Source organism: Rutidosis leptorrhynchoides, chromosome 5, assembly GCF_046630445.1.
Source record: "Rutidosis leptorrhynchoides isolate AG116_Rl617_1_P2 chromosome 5, CSIRO_AGI_Rlap_v1, whole genome shotgun sequence".
Lineage (NCBI taxonomy): Eukaryota > Viridiplantae > Streptophyta > Magnoliopsida > Asterales > Asteraceae > Rutidosis > Rutidosis leptorrhynchoides.
Window position 1 is genome coordinate 445,661,719 of NC_092337.1, and position 26,919 is coordinate 445,688,637.

General features: G+C 32.0%; 3 protein-coding genes across 3 annotated transcripts; 2 read left to right on the forward strand and 1 right to left on the reverse strand.

Moving 5' to 3' along the window:
- Window positions 1–5,822: 5,822 nt before the first annotated feature.
- LOC139850130 (uncharacterized) lies at window positions 5,823–8,674 on the reverse strand. The gene is made up of 5 exons (XM_071839718.1): window positions 8,557–8,674; window positions 6,460–8,011; window positions 6,278–6,338; window positions 5,968–6,191; window positions 5,823–5,880 (listed from the first exon to the last, which is right to left on the reverse strand). The coding sequence occupies exons 1-5, from the start codon at window positions 8,672–8,674 to the stop codon at window positions 5,823–5,825; spliced, it is 2,013 nt and encodes a 670-aa protein (XP_071695819.1).
- Window positions 8,675–9,947: 1,273 nt separating this feature from the next.
- Window positions 9,948–10,994, forward strand: LOC139850131 (uncharacterized). Its single transcript, XM_071839719.1, has one exon. The coding sequence runs from the start codon at window positions 9,948–9,950 to the stop codon at window positions 10,992–10,994; it is 1,047 nt and encodes a 348-aa protein (XP_071695820.1).
- Window positions 10,995–11,021: 27 nt separating this feature from the next.
- On the forward strand, window positions 11,022–11,873 carry LOC139850132 (uncharacterized). The gene is made up of 2 exons (XM_071839721.1): window positions 11,022–11,211; window positions 11,527–11,873. The coding sequence occupies exons 1-2, from the start codon at window positions 11,022–11,024 to the stop codon at window positions 11,871–11,873; spliced, it is 537 nt and encodes a 178-aa protein (XP_071695822.1).
- Window positions 11,874–26,919: the final 15,046 nt, after the last annotated feature.

Sequence of the window (26,919 nt, forward strand, 5' to 3'; positions counted from 1 at the left end):
CCTGCTAACAAGGTAATCGGCTAAATTTAAACTGATTTAGGGCTCAAATTTTAACTGATTTGGCATAAAAAGAAGATGGAAGCAGAGACTGATGTGGAGAAAAAAAGAGTATTAGCAGAGAATATAGAAATATGGAAGAAAGCACTTACACAAGTTTCTAAATTAACTGGATTGGAAGTAAAGGGCAGGTAAACTACTTTATCAATACTTAAAGATTAGATGACTTGTGTTGTTACAAAAAGTATATAATTCCAATTTTTTGCATTTTTTAATACCATTGACGGGTTTGAGTTTTCGGATATATTTATGTTCTAGATTGAGGATTTAGTTATAGTTGTAAATTGTAACTTAATCCAAGTGTGTTAGGACAGACATCAAACATTTACATATTTACTATAAAATTCTTTTATTGTTTTCTTTATTTGGATTACATGTGATACCATTGTTTTGTTTTTATCGAAAAAGTAAAAGTAAAAGTGATATTGTGATCTTGCATCTTCTGGTTAAAAGGACCACATAAGATGTTGTATGCGTTTAATAATATCTTACTAAATGTATGACTTCTTCTAATGTACCATTCTCTCTGAAAAATAATTTGCAGGCTAGAGACTGAATACATAAAAGAAATAGTTAAGGAACTTTCCAAAAGAATACGTGTGCCAATAAACTGTTCGTTGAAATGCCAAAAACAAAAAAGACTATTGAAGGTACAATATAGTTGATTTTTTTTTTCTTGATTTATATGTGCTGTTGGTAAGTGTTTTGTTTCAACAATTAAAATTATCTTGGATCTATGATGTTTGCTTCAGTTGATCTATGTCATAATATGTTTTTGTATGAAAATATATAAGTGTCTTCATTGTATTAACTTTGGGTCTTATATGTGTATACATGTGATGATCCGAAAAATTTCGACTAATTTAAACCAATTCTCTTTATGATTTAATATTATGTAAATATACATATATGTATGTATATATATATATATATATATTATAAGATGTACAAGTAAAAACGACTTTCCTACAGTAAAACATTAATTGCTACAGTAAAAATGACTTTGCTACAGTAAAACACTATTTGCTACAGTGAAACCGTATTTTGCTACAGTGCTACAGTGATTTGCTACAGTAAACACTATTTGGTACAGTAAACACTATTTGCTACAGTAAAACACTATTTGCTACAGTAAACACTATTTGCTACAGTAAAACACTATTTGATGTCGACGAACTAGCAAACAAAAACAGAAAAGGCGGCCATGCGATCGCATGGCAAAAACACTGAAAACTCATGCGATCGCATGAGCTACAGTAAATCGAAAAGTACTATAAAAATGCCAGTTTGTTCGACGAAATACTTCACAATATATTTTCTTATGTAATATAAATTTTAATTTATAATTATAATTATAATTTTAATTTAAGTTAATAATAATAAAGTATATTCGAGGGTGTTTTAATTCGGGTTTCAAACCGCTTTAAGCTAAGGAAATATTGGGTATTGTTTGGGGTATTGTTCTTGAATTCAAGGCCAACCATACAGTCATCTACCGTCATTACGTCTACGCAATTTGCCTACAATATTGAGTCTCAATATTGAACTGTGAGTTTATAGTCTCCCTTTTTAAATACTTTAAATATTTTTGGGCTGAGAATGCATGCAATTTATTTTAAACGCGATAAGACACAAGTACATACTAAATTCTACACTGAGTTAAACCGGAAATCCCTTAGCTTTGGTAACTAGTAGCTGCCAGTACATAGGATATGGACTGGTGGGCGCGAATAATTGTATATGGATCCATAGGGCTTGACATCCCCGTCCGAGCTAGAGCGCTAGCCTTTTAACGGACGTATGTTATTTGAGTTTAAGACACGTTGGTTTGCGTGTATTAAAACGAATGGGGTAATTATCACTATAGCGTTAAGTTTAGTTACCAGGGTGCTCTGTTACGTAGAATCTATTGATAAACTTTTGATGAAATCTTGTGGTCTATCTTTATACATGTTTATGACTCGAGCAATTAAACCTATAACTCACCAACATTCGTGTTGACTTTTTTTAGCATGTTTTATTCTCAGGTCCTTAGAATGCTTCCGCTGTGATGTGCTTGTTGCCTGCATGGAGTCTCTCATGCTTTGTACAAAGTTTATTGCATTCAAAATAAAACTGCGTTGTGTAATAAATAATTGGACTGTGATGTCAACCTTTAAATTAAAGACTTATGTATTTCGGGGTTTTGCTTATACCTAAGCACTCGCCCACATGTTTATAACTTTCTATGTTTAGAAAGTCACTTATTTTAATGAATGCAATATTTTATCAAAACGTATCATATAGAGGTCAAAACCTCACTGTGGAATCAATGATTAACGTGCCGCGTCAATAGCGATTTTGACGGGTCGTTACAATACAAAATAGGAGTAAAGAACATATATAGTAAATTTGCTAAAGTATAAGTAAATAAGTCATTGATCGTTTTGATGTTGTCAGCGGCTATCATAGTGATTTTTAAAGATCTTTTTTTTTTCATCAGTCTCTTGGATTTTTTTGTTTTTTATCATAGTCAAAATGTTTTTCCTTCTAAGATAATGACCCATGTGAATATGTTCAAATGCATTGTCAAATTAGATTTGGCTAAGCTAAATTTTTGTTTGATTTGCCCATTTGGACCATTTAGATTGATTCAAATTAACTTAAGATAGTGGTTTGTGATTCGAGAATTAATGTGTGCATGGTTATGTTATTTTGGTATATCATTTTTCTACATATCAATTTTAGGGATCCTAATGACTAGATAATGCAAAACTCAATTTAAGTTGTATATGCATCTCAGCTCGAGGAGTAAAACACGAGCAACAAAATGAAGTTCAGATTTTGGTAAAATGAATTTGTAAATATGGGGCTGAAGGAAGTTCATAAATAATTACCAGTGGCTGTTTATACCAGGGTTGAAGGAAGTTCATAAATTTATGAATGTATGACTAATGAACAAGATCAAGGTATGTAGCGGACCTGTACATAACGCTATTTAGGTCTCACATCAGTTTTTTCTCACTTCAAAAGCAGGTTTGTTCCACTGTCATTTTTGTTCAAAATTGATAGTGTTTGGTTAATAGATTTATTGCTTATGTGTTATATAAGTGCTGGTTTTTTGCTGATTTAGTTAGAATATACTTGCTAAGAGAGGTATGTACTACACTTGAGTTGGCAAAAATTTGAACATTGAAGTGTTTGGTTAATGTTTGATACATGTGATCTTTTAACGGAATTAATGTAACCCACCATGCCATGGGTGTTACTCTTCTCTTTTGACCAATTGTAAATGGCCATGAGATTTTGTATCACTCATTGTAACAAAGTCATTTTGTATACTTATTCCCTTATCTCCTATTTATCAAAGTAGACACTTGGCTCTCATTGGTCAATTTTTTTGGCTTGATTTTGATTGGGCCTAGACTATTCATGTGTGTGTTTGGAAACCAACTATATTTCCGTTTGGAAACCTGCGAACAGCCAAAAGAGGGACCATCCAGAGGCACGACAAGGCGCGATGAAGGCAGCATGTAGACCACCCCTGACCGTTTAGAACACTCTTTTGGTCTGCATAGCTAGGCATCATCACCTTAAAATATGTAAATTATGTGTGTCGCTCGTGTCGCGTTAGAACACTGTAATTTGTAAGCACTCTTTTGGCCTGCATAGCTAGGCAATATCGACTTAGAATATGTAAATTATGTGTGTCGTGAACGCGAACATCGGTTCTAAACTATGAACAATGTAATATGTAAAGTATGTTTGTCGCTTTCTAAATCGCTAGCACTTTTCAAGCAGCAGCGCGCGATCCCCACCTTTCTTGTTCGGAAAAAGATTTGCTCTTTCCAAAATAACAATAGAAAATGTTTTCTTATTATCAAAACCTTACACACTCACATGCTTCTGACTTGATATTGAGTTATTGACTCAATGACTACTACATCCAATGCATATATTCCTTCTATCTAACGTTTATTTTTAGATATAAAAAAATAATACTCCATTAGACAGTTGGTAAGATTTCTATCTAACGTTTATTTTTAGATATAAAAAACTAATACTCCATTAGACAGTTGGTAAGATTTCTGATCGGCCTTTTAATTTATTATATTACTTGGAAACAGTTAAAAATAACATTTGAATTATGTCCTCATTTTCTTTTACGCATGCGGCTTAAAACAAGGTAATCGTTGAAAAATCTTTGGATGCTGAAATTGCACGTAGTATTGGGCTAGTTGAGTATGTTTAAGCCCATTTGTATGATCATGCATATATTATTATAGTTATCATCATCACTTATCATTATTAGTTGATACGTAGTAAAAAATAAGATATGAGACTAAAGGTTAAATAATGATACGGTAAAAGAGTTTGAAAAGAGTGACGTTAAATAATTATAAGAGTTCCTAAAAATTGAGAATCTGAAGAAGAAATTCGATCAAAGGTTTCATTTACCCTATCTTAAGATTTCATTTACCAGGAGGCTTGTGGCCTAGCGGTATCAAGAAATCTCTTAACTTATCAGTTTGAGTCCCGTCGTGGATAAATATGGATGTGTTGTTTGCCGTTTCAAAAAAAAGTAATGAAAAGAAATTAAAGTTTATTGAGTTCACGAGTTTTGATATGGAAGAAAGAAAAGGAAACATAAATGTTGTTTAAATTTAATTTTCTTTAAAATCTTTTCTTTCAAAAAACCATTCATTTTCTTCTCTTTAATTCCTCTTCATTTCTTTTCTTTCTTTCCTAATAAAACTCGGAACAGTTAGTTTCCGAGGAACGGTACAAGCTAGAAGATAATTATGACTTTGTATAATGCAAATAAGTACAACATGGAGAATGCAATCTTTTACGAATACAATCTTTTATGTATAATATTCTATAATTGTAGACACTAAAACAGATCTTATGCTTATCATAGACACGATCTAGAGATGAAAAACAGTAGACAAAGTATTAATCGAATAAAGCTAAACTTGTGGGATTGAATGAATCAAACCTAGACCTAAGGAATAGATTAGATCGATGCCTATAAGTTGTTATTCGTGTTGGGTGCTATGGGAACCATAGAGAAGACGGAGAAAACGGCTAGGGTTGTAAATGGTGCGTCACATGACAATGTAACCTGAAACCTATATTTATATTCATCTGACTGACTTCCTCAGTCGATCGTTAGTCAACCTAAATAATTATTCCTCCGACTTAGCTCTGTCTACCGACAGAGGCTTTCTGTCGATCAAAAGACTTTGTCTGTCAGTCAAAAAGTAAGTCATATTAACCTTGGACTTAAACTTTAACAAAACGTAAACAATCAATATCCAAAAGTCAACGTACAGTTACATAATGATAACAAAAAATAATCATAAAACAACGAATAAAACTAGGAATTACAATTATGCACTAACAGTAATTATCTCTGTTGTAACATTAAGTGTGACAAGAGGATACAATCTTTTATGAATGGGTTTCCTGAAACTTTGTATAATGAAACTGTTAAGAACCAACTGATGTGGTAAATATTAACCAACTATACACACTGCAGGAAAAATGCTCTGTCCTTTTCACACTTTCTTGTATATTTAATAATAAAATTATATATTATATATTATATACTATTATATACTATATACATATACATACTTGTAGTGATGTAGTCAGATTTAAGAAGGCAGAAACAAGGAATATGTGACAATGTACCCATGACATAAAACCTAAACAAACTGAAATTTGCACAACCTGAATAAAGTTCTTCACTTGGACCATCTTATCAACACCAACATGTAGATTTATTTAGAAACAGATTTTGGGACTTTCATGCCAAATCCATGGTTTACTTTTTCAACCCTGTTCATATAAATCAAGAAAAAATATTTAAACCAAAAATTTCAAGAAATAAGAAAACAATTAACAGAACAAAAATTGAAACTTTACGTTGGAGCAAGCTTGCCAAGACCATCTAGTTCTTCGCCCGTGTCTTCATCAACAACTTTTCCAAAAATGTCAATAATATAAGACCGATCTTTAGTTGTTGGTAGCCCTCTGTTAACAAGAAGATCTAAATCTTTTTGATTAAGTTCTCTACCGTTTACAAACACTCCCGTGTTCCCAGCAGCACAGTTTTTAGGTAGTGGATAGTCAAATTCTTCAATAAATGGCTGCAATATGGTGACAATTAGTTTGACTTTTGAAGTCAAATAGACTACAAAAAGTCAAAATCTCAAGATATGAAAATTGATCTTACAGGGATAATACCGAAGCATGGCTGGTTCATCACACCCCAAAATCCAGCTATGGAATCATACCTGATTGAACAAACGGAAATATATTAAGGGATTTGTGACACGGTTTGACTTTTAAGGTCAAAATGTTTGACTACAAATGTCAAAGTAGAAGCTTTTATTTATATCAATAGAATAGACTTACCAGTACTCTCCAGGATGAATTGGTCCTGCTAACTTCTCAGCATTTTTGACTTTATGATCGGTCAAAAGTTGACCATTCACAAAAACGTCTGATCGTAACTTCTCTACACCACTGCTTGATCTTGAAAAATCTTTTAGTCTTTTTTTGATTAAACCCGCAAAAAAAGATTCACTCCCCTCTTTTTTGCCCTTTAATCGATCGTCTTGTATGCTAACATCACAATTTAAATACTCGTTTAAAGACACATCTATCTCACTTGTGACCAATGCATCTTTCACAAAATTCTTAATAGTATACTGATCAACAATAGCCCTTTCTTGATCAGTTGTTTGACTTTTGCTCAAGTCATCATTTTGACTTTTACTCAATTCATCGTTTGGACTTGTACCATCGTTTTGACTTTCAGTCACACTATTAGGGCTTTGCGTAACCCTCTTTTCAGCTCCACTGGTTGATAAATTTGGATTAGCGTCTGTTAACTGAAAATTATAACCGCATTTATCATAATCAGGAGAGCTTTTGTTTGACTTTCGTTCATTGACTTTTTGTTGTATGATAGATGAAGAAACTGAAGCGATCATTTTGTTATCCTCGAGTCTCAGCGATATTATACAGGAACAAACTGCACATTTTATCGTGTTGTTACAGTTCGATTCCGAAAATCTAAGCTTTTTCGGAATTTTCAGCAACTCAAAGCAATTACAACAGCTTATAAATGGGGCCCCGCCTGATACGGGTTGAGATATAAGTTCACTTCCATATCTCAAAATCAACCTTCTTCTAGGATATTTTCTTACAAAGCTGCCGTTTTTCAAATCAATAGAACGTGCGTGATGATGTGGCATCTGACGTGGACCGTAAGTCAAAGGTTCAGGTTGACTTTTGTAAAACGAATAAGGATGAATCTTTGGCGGATTTGGCTGCCAGTTCATGTTGTAGCATTGTGAACAAGAGCATGAGGGTTGGTGAAGATAAGGGTCATGGTATACGGGAGGTAGATATTGATGATGCAGAGGCTGATGTGGCATTGGTGGAGGCTGACGTGGCATTGGTGGAAGCTGATGTGGCCAGGTAACCCAGGTTCTGCTAAGTTGAGTTCTTAACTCATCAATCTTCTTAAGAAGTGTAGTTCTATCGTTTTCTAAATCTTGAACCCTCGAGAGCTCGTGTAAACCACCATGGTTAATGATGTGATTACCGAAGCTATTAAAACTATTTAAGTGAGAACTCGAAGGACCTTCGTTTGAATATGGTAAATTTCCAAATTTACCCTTTTCGACTGTACTAACATTCCTATGAAACCTAATGGGCCTTGACATTACATGTGCAAACGAGTGGTTAACTTCACGTGACACGCCATAGTTGGTTTGGTTGAAATTGAGCCTTCTTCTCCTACTTTGATCATAATCGGTGAAAATTTCATGTTTCTCGTTTATTGATGAAGAACTAGCAGTAAAGTTTGAAACTTTTTTTGACGATTCTACCCTTATACCACTCTCGTTATCAGATTTTTCTAACGGTCTCTTTTCACTAGCTGGTGTCGATTGTTTTCCTGATTCATCGAAGACGTGAATTTAATCACATATATACACCATTATCTCAAGAAAATTGTGTTTTTCAGATATCATATAATCAGATAACACTTGAATATCATGCATCATTAAATCCATGATCAGCAATTTACATTGCAAATAAATAAATAAACACAACATCAGTTAAGCTCAAAAACAGCCATACAGCAATTTTGCACAAAATTTAACATCATAAAATTCAAATATTTCATATAAAGGTCCTAGCAACATATTATCACCCATTTCAATATAGAATTCACCTTAAATTTTGAAAAAAGGTAAGACTTGGTGCTTTGTTAAATCATAATGCTCATTATTGTTACTTCATAATGAGTTCCAATATGAAACTGAATCCACATAAACCAATACAATCAACAAAATTTTTATGGTTCTTAGACTCTTACACAATTTGCTACTTAAAATGCATCATCACAAGTACACAACCACATAAAAGATCATGGTTTCTTCTAACGTTTAAATTAACTTAATTTAATTTATTTTTTTTTTTTAAAGATTGAAACTTTACCGCTAAGAACAGCACCACAACCGCCACACTGGTAAACAGAATGCTCAGGAAGCTCATGTAAATGATTCTCACATTTAGGGCAACGAACCAATCTCACACTCGAACCTTCATCCTCCATTTTTTTCAACAAGAAAATGAATTTTTACTATTTCACTGATATCATATTAAAATTGAATTCAATTCACCCAACCCACAAGTGACTTAACCTATATATATTTAATTACAATAAACCCACATATAAAAGACTTGTTCAAAACCTGTTGTTTTCAATAAACCATTAAAACTGTAATAATAAATATGAGAAACATTGAATATTTCTCATGGGGTTTGTAAAAGAATAAAGGTAGAAATGACGTCCTGCCATAAACATAAATAATAAACATAGTATGAATTATGTGAAGAGTAAATTCACTATTATTCATGTTTTTTAATAGTCAATTCATCGTAACTTTCCATTACTTATGTATAGAATAAAACTACGCGTAATGTATAATTGTAGTGAAATCGTTTGAAAAATCATCACCCATTGTATAAAACATAACCCCTTCACTAAGGTAACAAAAACCAATAATTGGACCACCCAATTTCTTCCATTTTCCGGTAAAACCCTACCACTATGAGAATTAGAGTTAACGGAGCATTTAAACGGCTATCTATTCCAGGGATTGAGAGTGCGCAAAATTATAAAAGTAGGGATGAGTAGTGTAATTTAAGAGTAACAGACTCATTGGTGTTATCTTTTGCAATATTTGATACTACGACAATCTAAATCAAAATGTAAATATTTAGATGAACAGCGGTGATTCTCACACATCATTTTTTTATTTATGTACACTTTTACCTCATAAAATTATATTTATGTCTCTAAAAAGCTGAACTTATATTATTATTTTAAGTATAATTAAGGGTAAAATAGATTATTAGGTATACATGAATCAAAAAGTGGTGTGTGAGGATTAGTTAAATTGCTTTAATAAAGTAAATGTAAAAGATTGGGGAGGGAAATGCTTTTATAGTTTCAAGCTTCTTTGCTAGAACCAAAAGCAAACCGAGAGATACTACACAATTTTTTAAGCATCTATAGGTAAATAGGTATGGTAGTTGATTTTTTGTATTTTTGTTTTCTATAAGTATGATGAGAGTTATAACTTATAGCTTATAGGTATACCATTTACATAATATAATTGGAATTATTATGTTTGATATTTATACTAAAAGAATTTAAAAAGTAAAAAACTTAATAACATCTAAACGGATTTAAATATTAATAAGTACATCAATTGTAAAAAAAAAAAAAAAAATTAAACCTAGCTAAATAAGCGACATACTTACAACCCTAATTACTTAAATACACCGATCTTACCATTAAGGTGAAACACGAGGTTGTGAGGATGTGCCCTCCGGACCATCGATTACTTATTGGTGGAGATCTAAATGGTCATATAGGAACGAATGTCGAGGGTTATCCGAGTGCCCATGGAGGCTTTGGGTACGAAGTAAGAAATGAGGAAGGGCTTTCTATTCTCGATTTTGCTGTTGCTTACGATTTGGTTGTTGCGAATTCGTTCTTCAAGAAGACGAATGCTCAGTTAGCAAATTTTCATAGTGGGGGTCATAGTACCCAAATTGACTATTTGTTACTTCGCAAAGGGGATCTTAGGATATGTGTGGACTGTAAGGCCCTGACGGACTTGACATGCTCCTCCCAGCACAGATTGTTGGTCATGGATTTGGTTCTCCAGAGTCGGGTCACCAAGAGCTTGAGGCCCGTCCAACCTAAAATCCTATGGAAGAAGTTGAACGGAGAGAAGGCGGAGACTTTTAAAACTTTGGTTGGTGTAAGAGTTGAGGCAGATGTGGAAATGGTATCTCATGATGATGCGGACAAGATGTGGACTTTTCTAGCGTCCACCATTAGAGAGGCAGCAAATGAAGCCTTAGGTGTGGTAGTAGGAACATTGAGAGGACATGGGTCGGATAGAGAATCATGGTGGCTTAGTGACGAGGTTCAAAGCAAAGTCGCGCTTAAGCAACTAAGGTATAGGGAGCTCATCACTTGTCGGGAGGGGACTCCAGCGAGTAGAACTAGGGTTGAAGAGAGATATAAAGAAGCCAAAATAGAAGCTAAGAAGGCTGTAGCCCATGCAAAAGATAAGGCATATGAAGATTTATATAGGAAACTAGACTCCAAAGAAGGAGCAAATGATATCTACAGGATAGCCAAAGCTAGGGAACGAAGGCGCAGGGACCTAGATAGCATCAATTTTATCAAAAATGAAGATGGTCAAACCTTAGTAAAGGAAGATGAAATTCGGAAAATATGGGAAGGGTATTTCTCATCCCTTTTCATTGGAGGAAGACCTGAATGTCATGAAGATCCGCAAGATTCTGATATAGAACAATCTCATAACAACATATATGGTGGGAGGATCAACTAAGAGGAAGTAAGATCGGCACTACGAAAGATGGGGAGAAATAAATCTGCGGGACCGGACCTGATCCCCATCGAGGCGTGGCGGTGCCTAGGCGACGATGGTGTTAGGTGGTTGACTTGCCTTTTCAACAAGACGTATCGAAGCTCTAAAATGCCTATGGAATGGAGAGTGAGCGAGATTATTCCCATCTATAAGAACAAGGGGGATGCTCAAACCTGCGGTAACTATAGAGGCATAAAATTACTTAGTCATACTATGAAGCGTTGGGAGAGAGTGATCGAGACTAGACTTTGACGCGTAACAAATGTGTCGGAAAACCAATTTGGTTTCATGCCAGGGCACTCTTCGATAGAGGCAATCCATATTATTAGGAATCTTATGGAGAAGTATAGAGAAAAGCAAAAGAACCTTGAGATGGTTTTCTTAGACTTGGAAAAGGCCTACGATTGCGTCCCACGAAATTTGATTTGGAAGACCCTTAAAGGTAGAAGTATCCCGAGTAGATATATTAATGTTATTAGGGATATGTACGAAGGGGCGAAGTCTTGCATTCGAACGCCAGTGGGAAATACCGAAGTTTTCCCAATAGAAGTAGGCCTGCATCAGGGATCGGCCCTTAGCCCTTTTCTTTTCACATTGATTCTTGATGAGCTTTCTCGAGGGATACAAAAGTGTATCCCTTGGTGCTTAATCTTTGCCGATGATATTGTGTTTGTTTCTGAATCTAAGGAGGAGCTTACTAGAAGACTGGAGCAATGGAGGGTGGATTTAGAAGGTAATGGTCTACAAATTAGTAGACAAAATACGGAATATCTTAGATGTGATTTCGATAGAAACAATGATGAACAAGATGATGGAGTGAACATCTGCATTGGAGACTAGATCTTGCATCCACAAACCTCATTTAAATACCTAGGGCTAGGCTCGATGCTCCACAAATCGGGAGGATAGATGAAGACGTGTCTTACCGTATTAAAGTAGGATGGGTGAAGTAGAGAGCAGCGACTGGAGTCTTATGCTATAGGAAGATCCCCTAAAGCTGAAAGGGAAATTCTTCAATGTGGCAATTAGACCTGCCATGCTATAAGGATCAGAGTGTTGGCCAATGACGAAGGCGCAAGAGAGAAGGATGGACGTGGCAGAGATAAGGATGCTTAGGTGGACATGCGGTAAGACGATGTTGGATATGATTCCAAATAGTGTTTTAAGGGAGAACCTGAAAGTTAGAAGCATCATCGACAAGCTAAGAGAAGAATGACTTCGATGGTTTGGGCATGTGAGGAGACGACCTCTTACTGCACATGTTAGGAGATTCGAAGCACTTACAGTTGACGGTGTAAGGAGAAGGGGTAGACCCACACGTAGGTGGGAGGATAGAATAAAGCTCGACTTGAAGGAGCTTTTACTGACCGAGGACATGACCTCTGATAGGAACGCGTGGAGGGCTAGAATTAGAATAGACGAGTAGGCTTTGATATGTATGTGTGTTTGGGGGTAGGGGTGCTTGTGGGTATGGGTTATTGTGTGTATGTGTCTTCTTTTAAAGTGTTGTTCGTATGATTGTTTGTGTACGTATGTATCCTCATGTATTTCCGTGCTTCGCATCTAACCAGGACTCCGTCTCGGTTTTGGGTATGTTTGTGTGTGCAGGTATGTTTGTGTATGTATGTACGCATGTTTAGGGTGTCGGGTATGGATGTTTGCATGTTTAGGTTTGGATGTTTTTGGGTATGTATGTTTATGGTTGTTTTTATGTGTGCATATATGTTTGCTTGGTGTATGTTTATGGATGTTTGTAAGTATGTTTTTGTATGGATGTATGTATGCGTATGTAAGTATGCTTATGCTTGTATCTATGTTTTGTATGTTTAGCGATGTAGGTATGTTAGTGTGTATGTATGCATATATGTGTGTATGTATGTATGTACCCAGGTATGTGTGACGACCCGGAGATTTCCGACCAAATTTAAACTTTATTCTTATATGATTTCGACACAATAAGCAAAGTCTGTAATGTTGAGTCACGAAAGTTTTGGAATTTAATTCATGTAATCAATTACCCTTTAACAATCCCGACGATTCACGAACATTTATGCGTAAATAAAAATGTAAATATATATGAATTCTATATATAAGTAATATCATATATATTGTAATATATAAATAATAAAGATTCAATATATTATATAATTGATAGATATGATATAAAATATATATATAAAATATATATATATATATATATATATATATATATATATATATATATATATATATATATATATATATATATATATTACATAATTAATAAATTGTGATATTAGTATATTAAATGTAATTACGAGTTAAAATATAGTCATTATATTAATAATATTATTATTTCTTTTATTATTAATATCGATATCTGTATTATTAATATTATTAATTTAATATATAATATATAGATAGAAATATGATATATTTAAATTGTTATAGCATTAATATTAAATAATACAAATTATTATTTGTTACCATTAATATTATTATTACTATCGTTTTTATAATAAATATAAATATATTCATTATTATTAATTATTATTATGATTATAATGTTTATGATTAATATTATTATTATTATTATTCATATTACTATTATTATAAGTCTTTTAATTATTTCTAATTAATTGTATTATTATTAATATAATTATATTTATTTATTATTAATATTGAATATAAATTATATATACATACTCGTAATGCATATTCAATTCAATCTCAAACTCACTTGTATCATTCCTCCGTGATTTAAGTTATTAGTGACTACCATGTTCTCTTTTCATTTACGTGTAATCTACATCTATACAAATCAATATATCTATTGGGCAGACAACAACTCACAATATATTGAATTAATGTAATAAACCCTGTATCCATGAAAACACTCACAACCAAAACCATCAAACTATCGATGCATTCATTTGTGTGATAGTTATTATGATAAAGTTGATGATAATTGAAAACATGGCAATTTAATATATGAATAGGGTGATGTGTTGGCTTAACTTTTCTAAGTTCACGGACCACATAAATTTTCTATACAAAAAGAAAAAGGTGAATATTGCAACTACAATCAACATTTTGTCATTCACTTTATATGGGTGGGGTGACCGAATATTAGAGGGGCCATAGTCAAATCAATTGCCTACAAGAAGCACCCGTGATTTACAGTTCAATATATTTTTATACACTTCTTTTTGTTTCAAGTTTAAACACCAACACTCAAGGTTATCGAGTGTATTTACTGCTGCCGTTTACTTATCTTCCTGCACCCAAAGGAAAACCCAACACCACCCCACAGCAACCTCAAACCACCAAGAACAACGTCCCTATCTATCTCCTACTCCTGTCTTGTTGAATCCACAAACAACCACCATGGGGGCTGCTGCTGTCCGCTGTAAAAACAAACCCAAAGTCACCCTTCTATCATCAAACCGTCATATTATGATCACCAATCCAAACCACCATAACAAACCTTTAAAACCCACTACACACTTACTGTTATTGCAGTTTATCATGACTGTAACTAGTATAATACCTGCAGCCATTACAAAGCTAATACCTGGTAAGATGAGTCATCAAATTCAAATCAAGAATCTAAGGTAGTAAAAAACCCGACAATGATTAACTATGAAAACAATAGAACACGGGTTGTTAATAAGTTTCAATACAATAAAATTACAGTTAATTGTAACAAATATAGAAGCTTCTTTCCTTCTATATAACACTTTATATAATACGAGGTAACAATATATACAGATCATGATATGTTTGTCTAATGAGTAACCTTATACTCTTTATATAAAATGTTGAGAAGTTCTTACGGAGATTTAGGCAACTGTGAATACATTTGTACTCACTATGCTGCTGTATATGCTGCAACCTTCTAGTGAAAAAAGGACTCCAATTATAGCATCCTAGAACACAACATCAACAACCTTTTTGTAAACTCACACCAAACAAGTCTCACAGGGAAACCAATTAACCAAATACTCACTTATTAATCTTCTATTGTCACTGCTACTGTTATCGTCTCTAGCATCATCACCATCATTTTCATTACATGTTGCTGCTGCTACATGCTCTGCTAACTGCTGCAACTCATCTCCTGTTTTCTTGTGCGAGTTAGAATACCATCACACACTCACCCACAAAACAATACCTTCTATTACAATCAAGGACAAACCTCAAATACTGTTATAGTTTCTGTTTTGGTTCAAACCACCACAACCATAACTTGCAAAGTATCTCAACTACTGTTGGTTTAAAAACCATTGTGGACGGCCATCTTGTTTTTCTCCTATCTGTTTGATGATTTTCGATTTAGTTCACACTAAGACGACACTATAACAGCATCATTGAAATCCCATCACAACCATTAGAAATCACCACCCGCAAAACCATCTTCACTATACCAAAATACCAAGTTCACACTATTAAAAATTTCTATATTTTTATTCTAATCAATAAATCCTTCAAACCTGGAATCCATGAATTATTGCTCTGTTCGAATAAATAAGTATACCAAAAATATAGAGGGATTTAAGAAATTAAGAGAAAATTATTGAATCTACTACTTGCTTGAATCAATTGATGGATCGGTTACCTAATCGATTGATGAGGGGTAGCGATCAACGATAATTGAAAACTGATGAAGACTTTGATCAATGATAAGGATAAATCGATGACCTATGAAACAATTATGATTTATGTTTGATCGATCTGTGGATGAATCAAAGAACCCTAAAAACCGCGACAATTCTCCTCTGCGTTTCAATTTTGCCATCTCGATCTGTTCTTTATATGAGGTATAAGAAAATAAATATAATTATAATAATAATAATAATAATAATAATAATAATAATAATAATAATAATAATTATTATTATTATTATTATTAACATTATTATTATCATTATAAGATTATAAATACAAATGTTATTATGAAAATGATTAGGTTATAATTTAAAATGAATTATTAATAATATTAATATTATCATTATTTTAGTATTATTATAATGATTTTTTTAGATATATACCATATTAAATGTTACTTTTAAAAAAAAAAAACTAAAATATTATTATTATTTAAGTTACATATAATATATAATTATACTCTTATATAATCATATATATAAATTTTAATACATTATATATATTTTAATTAAAACACTTTAAATATGAATGTAAAATATAATTAATTAGTATTTATTTAAAATATATAAATATACAAAATTAAGTTATTTATTAATAAATATAAATATTAATATATATAAACGTATTTAAATATTACTATATGTGTTAATATATATACTTGATATAGGTTCATGAATCCGAGGTCAACCTTGCATTGTTCTGTTGTTCAATATAGTCATATGTATTTTTACTACAAAATACATTAGGTGAGTTTCATTTGCTCCCTTTTTAAATGCTTTTGCAATATATATTTTTGGGACTGAGAATACATGCGCTGCTTTTATAACTGTTTTACGAAATAGACACAAGTAATTGAAACTACATTATATGGTTGAATGATTGAAATCGAATATGCCCCTTTTTAGTCTGGTAATCTAAGAATTAGGGAACAGACACCCTAATTGACGCGGATCCTAAAGATAGATCTATCGGGCCCAACAAGCCCCATCCAAAGTACCAAATGCTTTAGTACTTCGAAATTTATATCATGTCCGAAGGAGGATCCCGGAATGATGGGGATATTCTTATATGCATCTTGTTAATGTCGGTTACCAGGTGTTCACCATATGAATGATTTTTATCTCTATGTATGGGATGTGTATTGAAATATGAAAATCTTGTGGTCTATTAAAATGATGGAAATGATTATTTATGTTAAACTAATGAACTCACCAGCCTTTTGGTTGTCACTTGAAAGTATGTTATTCTCAGGTATGAAAGAAATCTTCCGCTCTGCATTTGCTCATTTTAGAAACATTACTTGGAGTCATTCATGACATATTTCAAAAGACGTTGCACTCGAGTCGTTGAGTTCATCAAGATTAATATTAAGTCAATTATAATTAGATATATTATATATATTATGAGATGGTATACATGCCGTCAACTTTCGATGAAATGAAATATTGTCTTTTCAAAAATGAATGCAATGTTTGTAAAATGTATCATATAGAGGTCAAGTACCTCGCGATGTAATCAACTATTGTGAATCGTTTATAATCGATACGGACTTCGTCTGGATGGATTAGGACGGGTCTTCACAGTTGGTATCAGAACGGTGGTCTTAGCGAACCATGTCTGCATTAGTGTGTCTAACTGATAAGTCGTTAGGATGCATTAGTGAGTCTGGACTTCGACCGTGTCTGCATGACAAAAGTTTTGCTTATCATTTCTTGTCTAAAATTACCTACTTATCATTCTTAGTCTAGACACATCTTACTGCATTGATTGCATGAATAGTGTATAGACAAAATTCATATCTTAGCGTATCTGCTAATTCATATCTTAACGTATCTGTTACCGTAGACTTAATCTGACACGTTTCCTTAATTCCCTTCGTAATCTACAGGATCTTCTGTACTATGTATAGGTATTTTATGTAATTAGAATATCATCCGATATCCGAAAATCATTTCATATCGAAAAATCCTTTATTCAATCGTACGTAATGGAACTCACCACTAGTTCAAGTCCCTCGGATTCCGATATGGAGTCCCACTCCAGCTCTGAAAGCAGCGTCACCAGAATGAATCAATCAATCAGCTATCCTCAATTCATCTGATGGGTTCGTAGTCTACGCAATCATTGGAGACAAGAAGAAGGCGATCCTTTCCACCAACCAAATTGCCCTCTTGACGAAGAACCCGAAGCACGTACCGGCGAATCTGTTCGTAATACTATTTTCTCCCTCATTTCCAGAGTATCTCGTCGCGAATTTATACTATCTCGAATTCTAGATCTTATTCATCCGCTCGTTCCGACCGACAATCATCCCGGAGTAATAAGGCAACGAGCTTCGTACCCGAGTTGTAGCCTTGAAAAATATGGTGCAAAATGTACCAGATTCAGCAACGTTATCGGCACCAACAGTACCACCAACAACAACATCTGCATCCCAAGCCTCAACATCACAATCTGACCCACGAACATCAACATCATACGCACCATGGATACCAAGGAGTACCAACAGTAATTAATAATGAAGTATTGATCCATAACTTCATTAATATTTTGCGAAGAATATGTGGATCCTAATAGTTTTAGAGATTACTTATTCTAGCTCAAATCAAAAATCAAATGAGTCTAATATTATATTGACTCATTAAATCCATAATTACATCTGAAGAAAATATATATGTATATATATCTTCATAAAGATTGTGATTAAAAATTCTTTCATACAAACTGTTAATGATGAAAATATTTTAACGGGTAGGTAATACCCGAAGAATACTTAAGATTTCACATTAATAAGTTACACTGTACATTCTTCAATTCAGACTCAGCAGTCATTAACAACACTGCTCAAACTCACGCATATACGTATCTGTTCACCAAAGAGCAACTATTTTCATCCAAGTTCAATTTCATATTGGATTTTGACCTATCAGAATCCAACAAGTGGCATAATGAAGAAAACATTTGAAGGAATAAAATTTATTAGAAACAAACAAATTAACTATAAGAAATTTTGTTAAGAATCCACGCTAACAAGATCCTAGCTAACTGTTCCTAGCTAACTGTGGACTATCGACTGTGGACTAATAAGATTGGATAATTAAGATGAATTAAAATATTGATTATAATATATGAAACTAAACAATTCTTCAAATTTGCCACTTGATTTCATCTTAAACCTCATTGGTATCTTGACGATTACAACCTGCGTTTAAACCTTTCATGATTCTTGAAAACACCTCAACCGAGAGGATGAACCAACCACACTTCATCTACAGAAGAAAAGATTGATGCATATAGTTATGCACCTGAAAAACTCTCGGAACCTGAGTAAAAGTTTAACACGTATCTGTACTAGCTCCTTTGGCATTGTTATTACCGAAAATAACATTGCAATTCCTTTTCAAATTAGCCAAATTTGTCACAGCTTCAGCAAATCAATTTCGACTTTTCATTCGAGTAAACTCTAGTATAACTTTGATATATAAGTTTACCTTTCGTCATCGTTACCGGAGAACCATTTATATTCCACCACATTAGCGGTAAACTTACCAGCAACTTCATTGATCTTTGACTTTCCGAAAAATCATTATTGTTCGTTGAACCTTATCATGTACTCATCTACATCTTGTAACAATAATTGCCATACCAATTATCGGGAATCAGCAAACAGTACTTTGAAAACTCACAGCATATCTACATCAACCGTTATATGTATAACATTTATCTCTTAAAATTATGATCTTTCATTCTGAAATTCTGAAAAGCACTCAGTCTACAAATCAATACTCTGAATGTTGAAAAAGTTGAAAGAAGCAGCAGAAACCGTAGACAGCCGTAAACGACCTTAATCATCAGAAGTTTGATGATAAAGAATATTATGTTGGAAAAGCTCAGAAAAGTTGGAACTGGAAAACGGATTGAGCTAACCACGAAGGAGATCAAGGATAAATACAAGGACCATATCCTATATTCAAAGAATCCAGGTAGTTCTGGATCCGATGAAATCTTTATAGAATATCTTGCTCCGAAGTCATGTTAAAATCTTGCGGAAAATTTTTCATCACCATCCTTCGATATTAGAAATTCCAAGATATCATCGTATCTTTCATCCTCCATATTTCTGAAGATATTTTCATAATTATTCTTATCTGAAATCATTAATCTCTTCGTGCTATCAGTGTTACATCATATAGAAACGGTTAGTTTCTATATTTTGTAAACTATCAAGCTTAAAATATGAATGTTATTGAAATAATGTTGAGAACTGATGCATGAGTTAGTATAATATAATGACACTTGATCAACGTGATTATATTACAGTAAGTCATGCTGAGTTTCTAATGGAACGTGATGATTCACAGATCATACCGTCATCACGTGCCATGTTACACGACACTTGTATTCTGTTTAACCTCAAAAATATCAAGAAAATATTTTATTGATGAATCGATCTTTTCCAGATATTCTTGTAATTTGACAAATCAAATCGTGCTACTACCCTCCTTTTCTACTTTGTATATTATGATAATTCGAAACTTCATACCTACGAATTCTGGACCATTACATGCGAAAAGAAAACAAAAGCATGAAGCTCCAAAATGGAAAGGGGGTATAAATCGCAGCAAATAAAAGAGAGCATTAACTGTGGATGACAATGATTATAGAAGACAGAAGATGGGACTTCGAAATATAAAGAAAAATATAAAGTCCAATAACAACGCCGAAATTACAAACTGTGGGTATTAATACGAATAACAATATAAAGACACGGTATAATTAAGAATAGTATCACCCCAAGATAATAGCAAAAGTAAACAGATTTTCTGGTGGAAGATTGAAAAGATGGATGACAAAAATGATAATTAGGAAAATAACAAGGATTAGAACAGGATTAAGCAATTTCATAATCTTTTGGATGTATGAACTAAGAAAGAAAGTATAGGAATGGTGAGAATAATGGAACGGAAGAGTTTAATTTATAATGGTAATATCAGACAGAGTAATCGAGGCAAATCACCGTATTTAATTCTAAAGATCTTAATTTCCTTACTCACCGAAGAATCAAATCTTTTAGATTTCGAAGTTTTTCTTTAAATCCCTTGAATTCCGGAATTCAACCAAGATAATGTCAAAAGCTAAGACGCACCTTATTTTTTTAAATTCAACCATGACTAGTCAAAAGTTATGAGGAAACATGCCTTTCTCATTTCACTATTTAGTGATAGCTTCACTCATACTCTTCGAGTAATCGAAATATCTTATCCATATTATTCAACAGTAATAAAATTCTATTTATCAGCTCAAATTCGTAGTGAAAACATTTTTATTGTTAGCCATGACCACCTCACTCAAATTTCGGGACGAAATTTCTTTAACGGGTAGGTACTGTGACGACCCGGAGATTTTCGACCAAATTTAAACTTTATTCTTATATGATTTCGACACAATAAGCAAAGTCTGTAATGTTGAGTCACGAAAGTTTTGGAATTTAATTCATGTAATCAATTACCCTTTAACAATCCCGACGATTCACGAACATTTATGCGTAAATAAAAATGTAAATATATATGAATTCTATATATAAGTAATATCATATATATTGTAATATATAAATAATAAAGATTCAATATATTATATAATTGATAGATAGGATATATATATATATATATATATATATATATATATATATATATATATATATATATATATATATATATATATATATATTACATAATTAATAAATTGTGATATTAGTATATTAAATGTAATTACGAGTTAAAATATAGTCATTATATTAATAATATTATTATTTCTTTTATTATTAATATCGATATCTGCATTATTAATATTATTAATTTAATATATAATATATAGATAGAAATATGATATATTTAAATTGTTATAGCATTAATATTAAATAATACAAATTATTATTTGTTACCATTAATATTATTATTACTATCATTTTTATAATAAATATAAATATATTCATTATTATTAATTATTATTATGATTATAATGTTTATGATCAATATTATTATTATTGTTATTCATATTACTATTATTATAAGTCTTTTAATTATTTCTAATTAATTGTATTATTATTAATATAATTATATTTATTTATTATTAATATTGAATATAAATTATATATACATACTCGTAATGCATATTCAATTCAATCTCAAACTCACTTGTATCATTCCTCCGTGATTTAAGTTATTAGTGACTACCATGTTCTATTTTCCTTTACGTGTAATCTACATCTATACAAATCAATATATCTATTGGGCAGACAACAACTCACAATATATTGAATTAATGTAATAAACCATGTATCCATGAAAACACTCACAACCAAAACCATCAAACTATCGATGCATTCATTTGTGTGATAGTTATTATGATAAAGTTGATGATAATTGAAAACATGGCAATTTAATATATGAATAGGGTGATGTGTTGGCTTAACTTTTCTAAGTTCACGGACCACATAAATTTTCTATACAAAAAGAAAAAGGTGAATATTGCAACTACAATCAACATTTTGTCATTCACTTTATATGGGTGGGGTGACCGAATATTAGAGGGGCCATAGTCAAATCAATTGCCTACAAGAAGCACCTGTGATTTACAGTTCAATATATTTTTATACACTTCTTTTTGTTTCAAGTTTAAACACCAACACTCAAGGTTATCGAGTGTATTTACTGCTGCCGTTTACTTATCTTCCTGCACCCAAAGGAAAACCCAACACCACCCCACAGTAACCTCAAACCACCAAGAACAACGTCCCTATCTATCTCCTACTCCTGTCTTGTTGAATCCACAAACAACCACCATGGGGGCTGCTGCTGTCCGCTGTAAAAACAAACCCAAAGTCACCCTTCTATCATCAAACCGTCATATTACGATCACCAATCCAAACCACCATAACAACCCTTGAAAACCCACTACACACTTGCTGTTATTGCAGTTTATCATGACTGTAACTAGTATAATACCTGCAGCCATTACAAAGCTAATACCTGGTAAGATGAGTCATCAAATTCAAATCAAGAATCTAAGGTAGTAAAAACCCGACAATGATTAACTATGAAAATAATAGAACACGGGTTGTTAATAAGTTTCAATACAATAAAATTACAGTTAATTGTAACAAATATAAAAGCTTCTTTCCTTCTATATAACACTTTATATAATACGAGGTAACAATATATACAGATCATGATATGTTTGTCTAATGAGTAACCTTATGCTCTTTATATAAAATGTTGAGAAGTTCTTACAGAGATTTAGGCGACTGTGAATACATTTGTACTCACTATGCTGCTGTATATGCTGCAACCTTCTAGTGAAAAAAGGACTCCAATTACAGCATCCTAGAACACAACATCAACAACCTTTTTGTAAACTCACACCAAACAAGTCTCACAGGGAAACCAATTAACCAAATACTCACTTATTAATCTTCTATTGTCACTGCTACTGTTATCGTCTCTAACATCATCACCATCATTTTCATTACATGCTGCTGCTGCTACATGTCCTGCTAAGTGCTACAACTCATCTCCTGTTTTCTTGTGTGAGTTAGAATACCATCACACACTCACCCACAAAACAATACCTTCTATTACAATCAAGGACAAACCTCAAATACTGTTATAGTTTCTGTTTTGGTTCAAACCACCACAACCATAACTTGCAAAGTATCTCAACTACTGTTGGTTCAAAAACCATTGTGGACGGCCATCTTGTTTTTCTCCTATCTGTTTGATGATTTTCTATTTAGTTCACACTATGACGACACTATAATAGCATCATTGAAATCCTATCACAACCATTAGAAATCACCACCCGCAAAACCATCTTCACTATACCAAAATACCAAGTTCACACTATTAAAAATTTCTATATTTTTATTCTAATCAATAAATCCTTCAAACCTGGAATCCATGAATTATTGCTCCGTTCGAATAAATAAGTATACCAAAAATATAGAGGGATTTAAGTAATTAAGAGAAAATTATTGAATCTACTACTTACTTGAATCAATTGATGGATCGGTTACCTAATCGATTGATGAGGGGTAGTGATCAACGATAATTGAAAACTGATGAAGACTTTGATCAATGATAAGGATAAATCGATGACCTATGAAACAATTATGATTTATGTTTGATCGATCTGTGGATGAATCAAAGAACCCTAAAAACCGCGACAATTCTCCTCTGCGTTTCAATTTTGCCATCTCGATCTGTTCTTTATATGAGGTATAAGAAAATAAATATAATAATAATAATAATAATAATAATAATAATAATTATTATTATTATTATTATTATTATTAACATTATTATTATCATTATAAGATTATAAATACAAATGTTATTATGAAAATGATTAGGTTATAATTTAAAATGAATTATTAATAATATTAATATTATCATTATTTTAGTATTATTATAATGATTTTTTTTAGATATATACCATATTAAATGTTACTTTAAAAAAAAAAAACTAAAATATTATTATTATTTAAGTTACATATAATATATAAATATACACTTATATAATCATATATATAAATTTTAATACATTATATATATTTTAATTAAAACACTTTAAATATGAATCTAAAATATAATTAATTAGTATTTATTTAAAATATATAAATATACATAATTAAGTTATTTATTAATAAATATAAATATTAATATATATAAACGTATTTAAATATTACTATATGTGTTAATATATATACTTGATATAGGTTCGTGAATCCGAGGTCAACCTTGCATTGTTCAGTTGTTCAATATAGTCATATGTATTTTTACTACAAAATACATTAGGTGAGTTTCATTTGCTCCCTTTTTAAATGCTTTTGCAATATATATTTTTGGGATTGAGAATACATGCGCTGCTTTTATAACTGTTTTACGAAATAGACACAAGTAATTGAAACTACATTATATGGTTGAATGATTGAAATCGAATATGCCCCTTTTTAGTCTGGTAATCTAAGAATTAGGGAACAGACACCCTAATTGACGCGAATCCTAAAGATAGATCTATCGGGCCCAACAAGCCCCATCCAAAGTACCAGATGCTTTAGTACTTCGAAATTTGTATCATGTCCGAAGGAGGATCCCGGAATGATGGGGATATTCTTATGCATCTTGTTAATGTCGGTTACCAGGTGTTCACCATATGAATGATTTTTATCTCTATGTATGGGATGTGTATTGAAATATGAAAATCTTGTGGTCTATTAAAATGATGGAAATGATTATTTATGTTAAACTAATGAACTCACCAACCTTTTGGTTGACACTTGAAAGTATGTTATTCTCAGGTACGAATGAAATCTTCCGCTCTGCATTTGCTCATTTTAGAAACATTACTTGGAGTCATTCATGTCATATTTCAAAAGACGTTGCACTCGAGTCGTTGAGTTCATCAAGATTAATATTAAGTCAATTATAGTTAGATATATTATGAGATGGTATGCATGCCGTCAACTTTCGATGAAATGAAATATTGTCTTTTCAAAAACGAATGCAATGTTTGTAAAATGTATCATATAGAGGTCAAGTACCTCGCGATGTAATCAACTATTGTGAATCGTTTATAATCGATACGGACTTCATCTGGATGGATTAGGACGGGTCTTCACAGTATGTTTCATGTATGTTTGCTTTATGTTGCGTTTAGGTACGGATTTATGTATGTATGTATGTATGTATGTATGTATGTATGTATGTATGTATGTATGTATGTATGTATGTATGTATGTATGTATGTATGATGTATGTATGTATGTATGTATGTATGTATGTATGCATGTGTGGATGTATGGAGGTATGTATGTAGGTTCATGTTTTGTAGTTATTGTTTAGGTGTGTTTATGGTTATTGGTATGTGGTCATATATGTTTATTGTTCTTTTAGTGTAGCATTTCTCGATATGTCTTGAGCCCCGCACAACTGTATATATATAATATATATATATATATATATATATATATATATATATATATATATATATATATATATATATATATATATATATAGTTTATACCTTTTTTTTACTATTATTATTATTATTACTATTATTATTATTATTACGTGTATATATATATGGCCATATTATTTGAGGCAACAGCAAGCGTCGATTTATATTTATTGGCGACTTGACTGCCGCTTAGTGGCTAAATTGAACTCCAGATTTGATTTAAAACCCATAAAAATTTGCTTCTACCATTTTCATGGGCGTCTCTTTTTTATTACTTTTTTTTTATCATGTATGTATCTATTTTATTTTTTTATTTAAATTATTTATTATTTACTTTATTTGTTTATTATTTTTTATTTTGTTTTATTTTGTTCTATTTTTTATTTTATTTTATTATTATTTATTTTCTCCTGCTTTTGGGCCGGATGTCCTCTTGGAAGCAATCTCTTTATCCGTCGAACAGAGAGGGGGAGGACTTTCTCTACTCTTGTGAGTGTTTCACTCGGGGTGGAGAAATGATTTCTCTTTATTCTATGATAAAGGAAGGATTGTCTACGTCTCACCTCCCTCATACGTCACACATGTGAGATTGGGTATGTTGTTGTTCTACAATTGACAAGGAAACTAAATCATAATAGAATCATTAAATTTGTCAGAAAATTTGTATTTTTTTTTTATAGTTTTATGAAAAAGTTACACAGCTGGTATATGTAGTTTATCTCATATTACGTAAGGTGGTCCTTTTAATTTATTTTGATGTAGTTTGTCACCGTGGATTATACAAGTTAGCTGGTGATCTTTGTAGCTAATTGTCGTGAACTTTTTCGGTTAAATTCTGTCATGCGTCTGGCATTGAGGGTAATGTCATCTTCTTACCTATCTTCCACTTTTCCTTCTCTTTCACATTCAATTTAAAATACTTTAGAATATATACTTCTTTCGTCTCATCTAAAATTTCCACAATACAATCTTGAGGTGTGTCATTTCAAATGTTTACTTTATATTTCAACTAATCTAAAATCCTCTTAACTTTTACCGTGATCCAAAAACTGAATAATTTAGCTCTTACGGAGTAATTGTATGGATGGGAGTTGAGTTATCCACGTTAATTTAGGATAGATGCATTATATTTATGCATTAACTAATTGTAATGTACAACTTGTTAATGTATAAATGTAATACTAGATTCATAAAAAATAAAAGTAAGTTTTATCATTGAGCTTGT

Bases quoted from the DNA above. Each gene is read 5' to 3' on its own strand.
- LOC139850131 (XM_071839719.1), top strand. From the start codon at position 9,948: ATGTGCCCTCCGGACCATCGATTACTTATTGGTGGAGATCTAAATGGT.
- LOC139850130 (XM_071839718.1), bottom strand. From the start codon at position 8,674: ATGGAGGATGAAGGTTCGAGTGTGAGATTGGTTCGTTGCCCTAAATGT. The intron at 6,192-6,277 runs GTAAGATCAATT...ACCATATTGCAG, and splicing joins CATGCTTCGGTATTATCCCT to CCATTTATTGAAGAATTTGA. The intron at 5,881-5,967 runs GTAAAGTTTCAA...TTATATGAACAG, and splicing joins CTTGGCAAGCTTGCTCCAAC to GGTTGAAAAAGTAAACCATG.
- LOC139850132 (XM_071839721.1), top strand. From the start codon at position 11,022: ATGGGGAGAAATAAATCTGCGGGACCGGACCTGATCCCCATCGAGGCG. The intron at 11,212-11,526 runs GTAACTATAGAG...ATATGTACGAAG, and splicing joins GGGGGATGCTCAAACCTGCG to GGGCGAAGTCTTGCATTCGA.